The sequence below is a fragment of the Dryobates pubescens genome, chromosome 12, assembly GCF_014839835.1.
Source record: "Dryobates pubescens isolate bDryPub1 chromosome 12, bDryPub1.pri, whole genome shotgun sequence".
Lineage (NCBI taxonomy): Eukaryota > Metazoa > Chordata > Aves > Piciformes > Picidae > Dryobates > Dryobates pubescens.
The window spans coordinates 11,225,550-11,238,186 of NC_071623.1; the positions used below are offsets into that span (position 1 = coordinate 11,225,550).

The 12,637-nt window shown below is 39.3% G+C and overlaps 1 protein-coding gene across 10 annotated transcripts in view; it reads right to left on the reverse strand.

The window, feature by feature from the left end:
• The window catches only part of DMD (dystrophin), a 1,125,431-nt gene that overhangs the window by 222,510 nt on the left and 890,284 nt on the right, over positions 1-12,637 (reverse strand). For 8 of the 10 annotated variants that reach the window (XM_054165808.1, XM_054165807.1, XM_054165806.1 and 5 more), the window contains one exon: positions 58-230. In XM_054165808.1, the coding sequence (XP_054021783.1) occupies positions 58-230 (173 nt within the window). Of the gene's footprint in view, positions 1-57; positions 231-1,046; positions 1,194-12,637 lie in introns of those variants that run through there. The other 2 variants (XM_054165811.1, XM_054165813.1) reach the window with 2 other exon arrangements.

Genomic DNA, 12,637 nt, shown 5'->3' on the forward strand with positions numbered 1-12,637 from the left:
ATACAGCATTCTATTTTACACTCCAACTGTAGCCTTTTGCTTATGTGCAGGTCCTACCTAATGTTCAGGGATTTCTTCCTAAGCTCACTCCATCTGAGGTTCATGTTATCCAGACGTCTATGCAACAGGGTTGCATCCTCAGAGCCTTCCAGGGACCTCAGGATTTTCTGGCCGTTTTCATCCAGGTTGTGAAAGATGTCAGTATGAGCATCAATTTCTGCCTGTAGTTCCTATGGGAGCAATAGAAAAGAGTACCTGTGATTTCTTAGATCATGGAAGCTTTGTAGCACTTCTGAAAAAAAGTGGGAAAATCCCCGGTGCAACACAGAGCACAGGTCACAGAATCACAGAAACAGGTTGGAAAAGATCCTCAGGATCACCAAGTCCAGCCAAGAACCCTACTCTACAAGGTTTATCCCTAAACCGTATCCCCAAGCACCACATCCAAACAACCCTTTAAACACATCCAAATGACCCTTTAAACACATCCAGGGTTGGTGATTCAAGCACCTCCCTGGGCAGCATGTTCCAATGCCTAACCTTTCTTGCTGTGAAAAATTTATTCCTTATGTCCAGTCGAAATCTACCCAGTCACAACTTGAGGCTGTTCCAGTTACCTGTGAGAATGGACCAGCACCAGCCTCTCCACAACGTCCTTCCACGTAGCTGTAGACAGCAATTAGGCCTCCCCTCAGCCTCTTCTTTTCCAAACTAACCATCCCCAGTTCTTTCAGTCACTCTTCATAAGATTTATTCTCTAGGCCCTTTACCAGGTTTTGATTTCTCCTTTCATGGCAAAACTGAGGACCATATACACAACTGTTTTCCTTTCACATGAAGACCATTTGCACTGAATAATAACTTCCCTATACAAACCATACTGACCAAAATGCATAAAGTTAAAAGTCTAGCCTTTGATAGGCAACAGAATAAGGATAAGTTATATTTACTGTGCTCATGAAGGGGGGGAAAAAAAAAGACAGAAACAACCCCCCCCCAACCCCAACCCAACCCACAACCCCCTCAGCATCTCAGGTAAATCTAACCTTCACATGATACGTCTTCCTGTGCAACATTTTCAGTTTGAGCTGGGGACTGCAACACCGGTCCTGCTGCATGGCAATTCCAAGAAGTCTATGCTTCTGCAGCTGAGCTTTAAAATGCCAAGTTCACTTACATTCTGTTGACAGAATGCATTTTGGAGCACAGGCCTCAGCAGTCAATAGCAATAAACAGCCACTTTGTGCTATATCAAAACACTGGTCAGGGCCATGGCTGTAGGAGGGCCTGAGAATAGCAAGGACCTAGAATATGCAACTAGCAGCTCATGCCAAACAGCCAACTTTTCTTATCACTTGGTAACTGCAGTGCAGCTCTACATTTTGAATGCCATTTCCTCCCTCATTTTTAGCACAGCTCCTTCTGCCAAAAGAACATTCTTTAGAGAGCTGCCTGGTACCAGCATTCCTGCCTGCCCACACACTCAATGCAGCCTTTGTACATTGGCTGCCCTTCTTCAAGACGTTTGCATGCTGCAGCTCCACGAGATCAGATTCATTTCCAGAAACAGTGATTGAATTAAGGTCTTTAAAAGACTTTTTTAAAAATAAAAAGAATTTAAACATATACATACATTAGCACACATACTCCATATGTAGCCATATGCACACAAAAGTACTTTTACTTCAAACAAAGAACAAACCCAAAAAAATGACCTAGTGGATAAAGCTCTGCACTTTCTCCTGAGATACCTGGATGCTAAGTTTTCTGGTGGTGGTGGCTTCTTGCTGCCTGAAATGTGAATGCTGGGGATGAAGTGTGAAAGGGGAAGTGATTTATGTCATCTGAGAGCAAGATCCAGCACTAACTGAGCATCACAGATAGCCCCCAATGGAAACTTGCAATTTTCCTTAGAATGACTTTGAAAGAGGAAAGCACTGAACTTGCCTAGTTGATGTGTTCCTAATTGAATTGGTTTTATTTGATATTTTAAGTGCACTGAATCATGAGTAGATTGTCCTTTTTAACCTATTGCTGTTCCAAACGTCATTTGTCGTCCTTGAGTGAATACCTACTTCTAGCACTGCCTTTGGAGCAATTTTAAGGACGGCTAGGTGCCACACAGAAGTATGAAGAATACAGCAGGAGTTCTTTGTTGCAATATAGCAACTGGGTTTTTTTTACAACTATTTTAGTTTATCTATGGTCATCCATAGATAATCACCCAGTACTTAGTAGTAATTTCTTTGCTTGACTGAAGAATAATCTATTGCCAAATTCATTTCTATTTGTGCATGCATTTTGAGTTTTTATTTAAGGTAGGTCAAGTATTACAAAATTGATGTAACCAATATCAAGATAGGATAAAGTTTACAGTATAAAAGTTAGCTTTTAATGTTAGCATACTTCTACTGCCCTTCCATGTTTAAAACAAACTATAAATCTGTTTATGAGTGAAGGAATTATCATATGCACTACCTACTGCACAGAATTCTTAGTTCTTAGGGTGGTGATGGAAACAGCTGCAAGAGCATGTGCCACAAAACAAGTGCATAGAATAACTTCACAGTATGAAGTTGTCAAATCCATGCCTTTTAACACACAGAGAGTATTTTAAACACAATTAAAAGATGCAATTCCACATTTTCCTTGTTTTTAGGAAAAAGTATCTCACAGTCTACACATTATTTTCTCCTGGCACACACATATTTGTGAAAATAAAATCAAGTAATAACTGTTTTCTTTCAGAACACTACACAGAATCACAATAAATCTGGACAGTTGTTAAACATGTCACCAGTAGGAAAAGCACAAGCTTGGTATTCAAGACCTGGTTTTCCTTATTCCAAATAACTGCGGTTCTTCTAATGCTCCTAAAAGTGGTTTATTCCAGCCATGAAAACCTACACTGACAAAAAAAGCAAGGTAAAAAAGATATTTACTCCGTTTTGCTTGGTGCATTTCAGATCTTTTCTTTGTGCCTCCACATCCCAAGAAAAAGATCTATATACTTTTGATTTGTTTTCTGAAATGAATTAAATTCTTTTTCTCGACAAGAATAAAGCAGGAAGATATACTTCGTCTCATAAACTGTTAAGATATCAGCAAAAGTATGCTGTCATTAAACACCATATCAAGAAGCATAGAATATGGACTAAATACAGACTATTTAATGCATTTTCATTTTTTCCAATGTGTTCAAACACATGGGGGAATTGTAGAGGATGAAAAAAATCAATCCTGCTTTAATTCAACTGACCTGCAGTCAGACATGACTCTGTATGCTGCATTTTTGATGTAGGGATTCTCACTGAGGATGTGTGTAAATAGATTCCCTTAAAAAAGAGCAGATAGCAAAATGAGAAGCATCTTTTTAATCACATTACTGCTTAGAATGAGCTGAACTGCTTAGTATCACACAGATTTGCAGAATCACCAAGGTTGGAAGAGACTTAAAAGATCATCAAGTCCAACCTGTCACCACAGACCTCATGACTAACCCATGGCACCAAGTGCCATGTCCAGTTGCCTCTTGAACACCTCCAGGGATGGTGACTCCACCACCTCCCTGGGTAGCACCTTCCAATGGTGAACGATTCTCTCAGTGAAGAACTTTCTCCTCACCTTGAGCCTAAACTTCCCCTGGCACAACTTGAGACTGTAATGAACTGCAAATCCATCAAGTACGGATTTGCCTATGAGTTTGAGTGAAATCCTTTATTAAAATGAACTATAAAGTTAAATGATGAAAGGTACCATGATAATTATTTCTATAAATCCTGCTGAACATCTATTATGGGTTTCTACACAGTTTAAAAAAATGTGTATTTACAGTACTATTGCACATAGAATAAACGTAGATCTATGGCACAAAGAATGACAGAGAGGTCAAATAAGCTTGTCTTGAAGGGAACAATTTTCTTGGATCAAACAAGGTAAGAAAATTTGCTCTGGCTGTTTTACTTTTGTCTTAAGTTCTTGAAACTTCTGCATGTGATTTCAAGGGAGAAGTCTGTAAGACAGCAAGCCCAATACTGCCACACACACAAAAAAGCTAGGGGATGGATATATTTCCCCCCTTGGAACTACTGCAGGCATTCTTCATAAGTGCATACATCCTCACTGCCCCAATCCTCTCAATAGGTGACTCCATAGTTTGTTTTACTCAGAGTCCTGTAAAACCCAGTGTAATCATACCACAAAACCTAGTGCATTGGAAGTCCTGGCAGTCTTCACATAGCAGAGACAGTCTCATAAGAATTTTTAAGAGTTGAATCTGCCATTATTGTGGTAACACCTCAGAGAGAGATTGGTAGGCTGGAAGTAAAATTAAATTCTAGAAAGAAGGAATTAGTTACACTACTTGGACTATACATAAGTCAGACAATATCATGAAAAAACACAGAATCACAGAATGTTAGAGGTTGGAAGGGACCTCCACAGGTCATCAGGTCTAACCCCCCCTCCCAAATCAGGATCACCTAGGCCATGTCAGTCAGGAACACGTCCAGGTTGGCTTTGGAAGTCTCCAGAGAGGGAGACTCCACAACCTCCCTGGGCAGCCAGTTCCAGTGCTCTGTCATCCTCACAGTAATGAAGTTTCTCCTCATGCACATCTAACAATGATGAGAATGATGTTTTTTTATCGCCTAAATAACCTTAGCTAATACAACCAAACTCTGACATAATGAACAAAGTGGGAAAGAGGTTCTCAGTCCCTCCATCAAGATTTTAAATAATTTGCTATCCCAGTCCATAAGTGTCCTGGCTCAAGACAGCCTATTCACACAAGCAAGCACCCTGAACACATATTGGGAGGGAAAGTAACACAAAATCCGTGGGTTGAAATAAGGAGTTTAATGAAAGGATGCAATGTCCAGTTACCTTAGCCTGTTCCACAGAAAATCACAATAGAAGCATCAGCAGAAGCCAGAGGTACAACAACCACAGTATCACAGTATCACCAAGGTTGGAAGAGACCTCAAAGATCATAGAGTCCAACCTGTCACCACCGACCTCATGACTAGACCGTGGCACCAAGTGCCATATCCAATCCCCTCTTGAACACCTCCAGGGACAGTGACTCCACCACCTCCCTGGGCAGCCCATTCCAACGACAAATGACTCTCTCAGTGAAGAACTTTCTCCTCACCTCAAGCCTAAGCTTCCCCTGGTGAAGCTTGAGACTGTGTCCTCTAACCCTCCCACCCCACAAGTGCCCAGCCAGACCAGCACCCAAAAACCAGAAATTGGAAGTAGCAAACAGAAACAGGAAGTCTCTCATGTTACAATCTGAACTTCAAGCCCCATGATAGTTTGTTCCAGACAGCACTTTCATTTTGAAGCTGGCATGTCAGCATGGTATCAAATATTCATTGATGGATTCAATTGGCTAAACCCATGACAAAATGCAAAACTTCTATTGGGTTTTAGAATGAGAGCAATTTACTGAGCAATTTACACAATTATGAAAATGTCTCAAATGATATTTAAAATGTAATTAAAGGCCAACTTTATTGAGTTAAAAGCACAATTGTGAGATGGCTTATACATCATCATGCCATGAAGCCTTCTATTCAGCTAGCCTATGGCATGACCCCAATTCCAGTCTGGTATGATTATATCTCCGAGTTTTATACTAATGACTTGATTAAAAATAAAGATAAAAAGGTCTTTTCTATTGGGAAGATAAGTTTATGAATATCATTTGTAGGTTCCAAACACATTTTTCAAGATAAAGGATAAGAGTTAGTCGTCTAGGAGAGAATCAAATGTTGATGAGTGGAAGCTAGAAGTATAACTTTGTCCTGCAGAAAACAGCCTCTGCAAGTTACATGTATCACTGCTATGGCTTTAAAACTACACATCCCAGAATTAAGATGGGACCAACATTCATATTCAAGTGCTTTTCATCTAAAAGGAGATACAAAAGCTTTCTTTAGTAAATTGGGCCCTCTTTTCAGAAAAGATAATCACAGAATCACAGAAATATTCAGGCTGGAAAAGACCCTCTGGATCACCAAGTCCAACCAATAACCCTACTCTACAAGGTTCACCCCTAAACTATATCCCCAAGCACCACATCCAAAGGACCTTTAAACACATCCAGGGTTGATGACTCAACCACCTCCCTGGACAGCATATTCCAGTGCCTGACCACTCTTGCTGTGAAAAATTTATTCCTTATGTCCAGTCGAAACCTACCCAGTCACAGCTCGAGGCGCTTGTAAACAGGTAAAACAACCTTCACTTTATGTTATATTCGAATTGTACGACATTACGCAGTGCATTTAAGCATGTATCCATCCCTTGCTGACAGACAGTGACTATGAAAACAGAATGTGGGCTTTTTCATTTCAGTAACAGTGAACTGCCTCATCTCTAGAATAGTCACTCGAGGACAACAACCCAATTAACTGAACGTATGCTTGAGTCTGGCTTTTCAGACAACACGAGGCCTTGTATTTCTCCCTCATTCATAGAGACATTATCGAGCAATTAATTTTTATTCAACTAGAATTAACTATAAATAATTGCACAACTCAATGGGATTTGGGGGAATTTATAGACTTCTTGGTGTGTTTCTTGAAGACAGAAAAACTCTGAATGATTACTTATTTTTACATGTAATCAAAATACAAATAAATACAATCTTTAACCATACCAAGCTTTCTACATTTATAAAGACATTTTCACTTAGGATTTGCTCCAGTCAAATTCTTGTCATTATATTGGAGAAGTATAAGCTACTTTAGTAATAACAACTTCAATGGAAATAGTATTACCTTTTGTTTATTTTTCTTGTCATTATACCTAGGATAGGCACCCTAATTAGAAAGCGGTATCATGCTAGTTTGAGATTACAATAAGGCAGAAGAATTCCTGGTAGTCACAACAATGAAGGCCTTTTGCTCTATGGTGTAACTGCGTGATATTTATTTTACTGCTATAGCCTGTCCTACTTTTCAAGTAAGCAAATGCAATAATGTGAACAAAGTGTAAATAAAAGAGGGAGCTGGAAGTGTTCTGTATCAGAAAATCAGCCAATTCTACTGATATATCTGAGAATGGGCTTAGATAGGTGCCTTTGAAATTCTGTATTGGAGAGCTGGATGAGCAGGAGGAAATAGCATACATGTACATGGAGTCACACACACAATTTTCTGAAAATAAACCCATTAGGCCAAATACAAACTAGCAGAGTTTTCTGGATTTTAGAAGGCAGTCTTCTCCCAGCAAATATGCAGGTGCTGATCCCAGTACTTCAGGGCATGTATAATCCCACTACATCTGCACATTCTGATAGCACAGTCACCCTGTCCATCTTTCAGCAGCAAAATAATACTGCTAATACTTTCAGCATGTTAATTTTTCCCTCCCAACATTTTCCAGTAGCAGTATAAAGCAACACCATCCACTACAGTAACATTCACTTCAACTCAGTTACTCAGGCAAGGTCTGAAATTTCTGCTGCATAGTTTGGAGAACATCTATCTACCTATACCAGATGCACTGACATCCCAGTACTACAAATGAATACTGATTTTCTCTTACCATAATCAGTCAGAAGGGCCAAACTGCACAACTGCCACAAAGGCTGGTGAAAAAGAAACATTATAAAAGTATAAAGGAAATAATTTTTTTTCCTCTGTCAATAAGCTACAGTAAAAGATACCAGATATTTGTTACATATAAAAGACCATTCCTAGAAGAAAAATTATTCGTGCATTGTTTCACAGAAAAGGATCTAAGGTTTCAATGCACCAACATGCAACAGTAAGACATCTCTATTTTTTATCACCTATGAAATTCACCTATGCTTTTACCCTTCATCAAGCATACAATCCCCTTTCAAAGAATTTAAAAATAGAAATTAAAAGCATTTTATAATGAAAAGGAACTATTTTGGGTCTACATGTTATCTCTTTCTGTCACAAATAATTTTTTGCAATACTTCTTTTTCTTTTTCTTTTTCCTTTTTAAAAATAGATTTTGGTGTTTCACACTTTTTGTAACATCTTTGATCCCTGGGGAAAAATAACTCATACCTCAATTTCATAACATGATGGTCAATTAATTAAAATAACATAAAAGCTTATTGAAACTTTGAAGAGAACAATGCCGAACATGAAGCTGAAAGTAGAGGCCTCATGCATTACACATTATTAAAATTGGTTCATGCAGAACAATAACTGTAATTGTTTTAGGGCTCCTTGTAGAAGTTGATATTGTTCCATAGATAATGAGATTTTAATTAAGAATTGATACTATTTCAGGTGTTGCTCTGTAATAAAAATCAAGATTCGTTGCATTTAACTGTTCTTAATCAAGGGCAGGCTAAATGGGACCCAGTGAGCAAAAGGCAATGACGGAAAGCTCCAGGGCTTATGCACATACTTGTGTCAAATCCTCCATACCAGAAGTGTCCTGAGGCAATCCCAGGGAGTACAAACACTTGGGCAGCATAAGGGCAAAAGTATACTAAATTTTCTCTTTTTCAGTGAGAATATAGACCATGCTAATGTAACTTCAGTGTCTTCTGGCTTTCTGGGCCTGACAAAAGGTGTCAGAAAAGTTACCACAGAGAAAATTTTCCTGTGGCAGACAATTATTAGCAAATCTACTTCAACTGTTTGATGTCAGCTTTTGCTGTCATTGCAAAACAGTGTCACTGCAAACCAAGTGCTGGTTGGTTTACCCATTAGCAGTGAACATGAGCTGGATTTGGACTGCCATGAGCCAAGTTAGGCTTATCCTCCTGATAATGTTATAACCACACCACTGCTCAGTTTGAGGGGAGCCACTCATTTGGAAACCTACCACAAGCCAGGACACCCCCCCGCCTCTTCCCCCCGCAGCCATGGGCAGTGTCACAGAGGCTCTGATACCCCTGACTTCAATGTAATAGGAAAAGTTTCAGCCTCATCAGTTTTCATCTCAAAGAAATCCATCACTTTGGGCTCCTTCAGAACAGCCTGAACAACAAGGGGAGCAACACCTGTTGTATGTTCTGTCATGTGTATGTTCTGCTGTTATTTCAGGTGATTTAATAATGCAGGTTGACTGTCTCAAAACAAGCAAAACTGACAAAAGTTAATCATCGGAAAAAGGAAGACACTTTCAACAAAACCTTTCAAAACAGCTTTATCTACCTTATTGATTGATGTCGCTGTGGCAAAGTCCAATTGTATTTTGTTGCATCCAAAAATCAAAAGCAAAGTTGAACAGGATGCCTGTATCAAGGGCTCTCTGAATAAGGTTCACATCCTGAAAATTAATTGGTATTTTCTTGCATCTCCTAACAAGATGAATGCACTCCCACAGTTTTAGGTCAAAAAGACAAGTATCACTGAAAACAGTCTTGTCAGTAAATCAATACATTAGGCAGATTTTAAATTCCATAAGGAAGTCGTATACTCCTACTTAATTTCCCATTGAGATCAAATATGCCATCTTCTCCTACTGTCACTCCAAAGCATGCCATCCAGGCCCAGGTCTATAGACTGGAGTTGCTTTTATAGCACTTCAGTCAAGATTACTTGTCAAACGTTTTATAAATTGCTGACACAGGACACTGCAAGTACTTGCTTTCAATACAAATTGCATCAAAGTTGTTCTTACCACTGGAAGTTTTTTAATACCTTGCTCTCATTAATGTTGACAATACACTAAATGAGACACAAACATGGGAATGATAGATACCTTTACAGAAACCAGGGAAACCCCAGGGAGCTGGGGTTGCTTAGCCTGGAGACAAGGAGGCTCAGGGGAGACCTTATTGCTGCCTAAACCTACCTGAAGAGAAGTTGTAGCCAGGTGGGGGTTGGTCTCTTCTCCCATGCAACCAGCACCAGAACCAGAGGACACAGTCTCAAGCTGCACCAGGGGAGGTTTAGGCTGGATGTAAGGAAGACGTTCTTCATAGAAAGAGAGATTTGCCATTGGAACGGGCTGCCCAGGGAGGTGGTGGAGTCACCAACACTGGAGGTGTTTAAGAGGAGACTGGGTGGGGTGCTTGGTGCCATGGTTTAGTTGATTAGATAGTGTTGGATGATAGGTTGGACTCGATGATCTCAAAGGTCTTTTCCAACCTGGTTAATTCTAATTCTAATTCTAATTCTAATTCTAATTCTAATTCTAATTCTAATTCTAATTCTAATTCTAATTCTAATTCTAATTCTAATTCTAATTCATTATCCTGATGTACTACATAATCATAAAATTAATGAATACATTCAGAAACAGGACATAAGGATCCCTGATATCTGAAGACTTTGCACAAACATACAATCCAGCCACATCAATAATATTACTCAAAATTTAAGACATCATGTGCTGAGTAATGCTGTAACCTTGGGCAGTTGTGGAGGAGACACCATCACAGAATCACAGCATTGTCCGTATTGGAAAAGACCTTTAAGATTATTGAGTACAATCATTAAAGTAACACTCACAAGTCCTGACTAAACCATGCCCATCAGCACTATGTCTACAGACACTTCAGTGCCTCCAGGGATGGGGACTCCACCATGGGGTCTCCAGGCAGACCCTAGAGCAGCCTTCCAGTACCTGAAGGGAGCCTACAGGAAAACTGGAGAGGGAATCTTTATAAAGGCATGTGGTGATAGGATGAAGGGCAATGGTTTTAAACTAGAGAAGGGCGATTTAGAATGGCCATGGGGAAGAAGTTCCTTACTATAAGGGTGGCAAGAGACTGGAACAGGTTGCCCAGCCAGGTTGTGGATGACTCATCCCTGGAAGTGCTTAAAATCAAACTGGATGAGGCTTTGAGAAACCTGGTCTAATGGAAGGTGTCCCTGCCCATGGCAGGAGGGTTGGAGCTAGATAATATTTAAGCCATTCTATTATTCTGTGACCATGAAGAGTTTTCTTCTAAGGAAGAAGGATTGGCAGGAACAATATGGAACAGAATGGGACTAGCCACAACCCTGATTCCCTGCTCCCCTGTACTGCTGGGAGGGAGAAGGTTTCAGAACTGGCCCTGGTAAGAAGGGAAGGGTAGGAGAATTTAACATACGGTTTTATTTACGATTTTCCTGGTGCACAGACACTATATTATCTTTCAAATAACCCAAAGAACAAAGAGAGCTCCCAATCTCAGCCAAGAAAGGAAGAGAGAGAATACATGAGTGCATTTTTTATGTTCTATAAGAAATTAATATCTATGCAATGGGCTTCATGTTTTCACCAAATTTGTCACTCCCAGCTGAAATGTTTACATGTTTTGCTTCTGATTGTATTATAGTCACCTTTCCAACTGAAGTATTATTTATTTAAATAAACCTCTGGGCTTTTTTTCTATGCCCACCTCTCATAAGATTAAAAAGATATAACTGAAATTTTCACACCTGAAGCTTCCAAAAACCTGATCGCAAGGAAACATGATGTTGTTCAAGGTCACTCACTATGTCAGTTTAGTTCACCTCATATTCAGTTTTCATCAAGGTACTCTCTATTTCCACTGCAAAATCTGTCGCTGTAAATGTAAGAATGTTGCTTTTCTTGTCCAGGGGTAGAACACCTTAGACTTGATTAAATGTGCACTGTTACCATATATACATAGTACGCAGTGCACTATGCTTGTCTAAGTGCTTTCATCAAGGACAGCACAGACACAAGTCCTGGATAACCTCTGCTCATGTGCTGTGTAGTGACAAAATATATGTACAGTAAAGTAAGGAAATGTAGGACTTGATTTTTTTTTTTTTTTAAAAGCTATTAAGTTTAATTTGCTCATGTGTGGAAGGTCTAAACATTTCTGGATATGTAAAATGGAATAAACAAATGCCTTCATCAAAGCTGTTTCTACTACAAAAAGTTCAAAAACTGCTAATTTAGGTGAAGCAGTACTAGAAAGCTGCTATAAGGTCTCCCCAGAATCTTTAATTCATCCAGGCTTAGCAGACCCAGTTCTCACAGCCTGTTCTCATGTAGGGGAGGTTCTCTAGCCCTCTGATCATCTTTTTGTCCCTCCACTGAACCCATTCACAGTGATTCGATGTCCTTCTTATGCTGGGCATGGGCTCTCAAAAACAGAAGAGCAGAGGGACAGAGTCACTTTCCCTGACCTACAGATCACACTTCTTTTAATGCAGTCCAGGATACAGTTGGCCTTCTGGCTGCAAGCACACATTGCTGGCTCATCTCATTTAATTATCACACAAAAAAAATAAAATTAAAATATCAGCTTTAAATGTGAAACTCATTACAAATAAATAAAACAGAACTCAGCCAAAGTAATTCAAAGTCAGGAATGTAAATTGTTTGGTGAGGTCTATTCACAGTTGTTCAACCTTTGAAGTTTTCTGTGAAGTTCCTACAATAGTCAGAATCAAAAAAGCTACAGCTTGAGATACTTCAAGTGAGCTGTGCAATTGCACAGCTAATAGAAGCATAATCATCTCAGCAGGAATTAAATAAGGCAAATACAACTGCTGAGTTGTTTTTCAATATTATTAATTTCAAAGCATATCTTGCACATGCTGGCATATTTAGGGGAAGGAAGGCAACTTCAGATCACAAGAGTATACAATTTAAGAGCTTTCTGATGATGATGCAGCATGTAATGAGAAACCTTTGAAACAGGTTTAATCCAAATGTTTCACCTATATCTAAA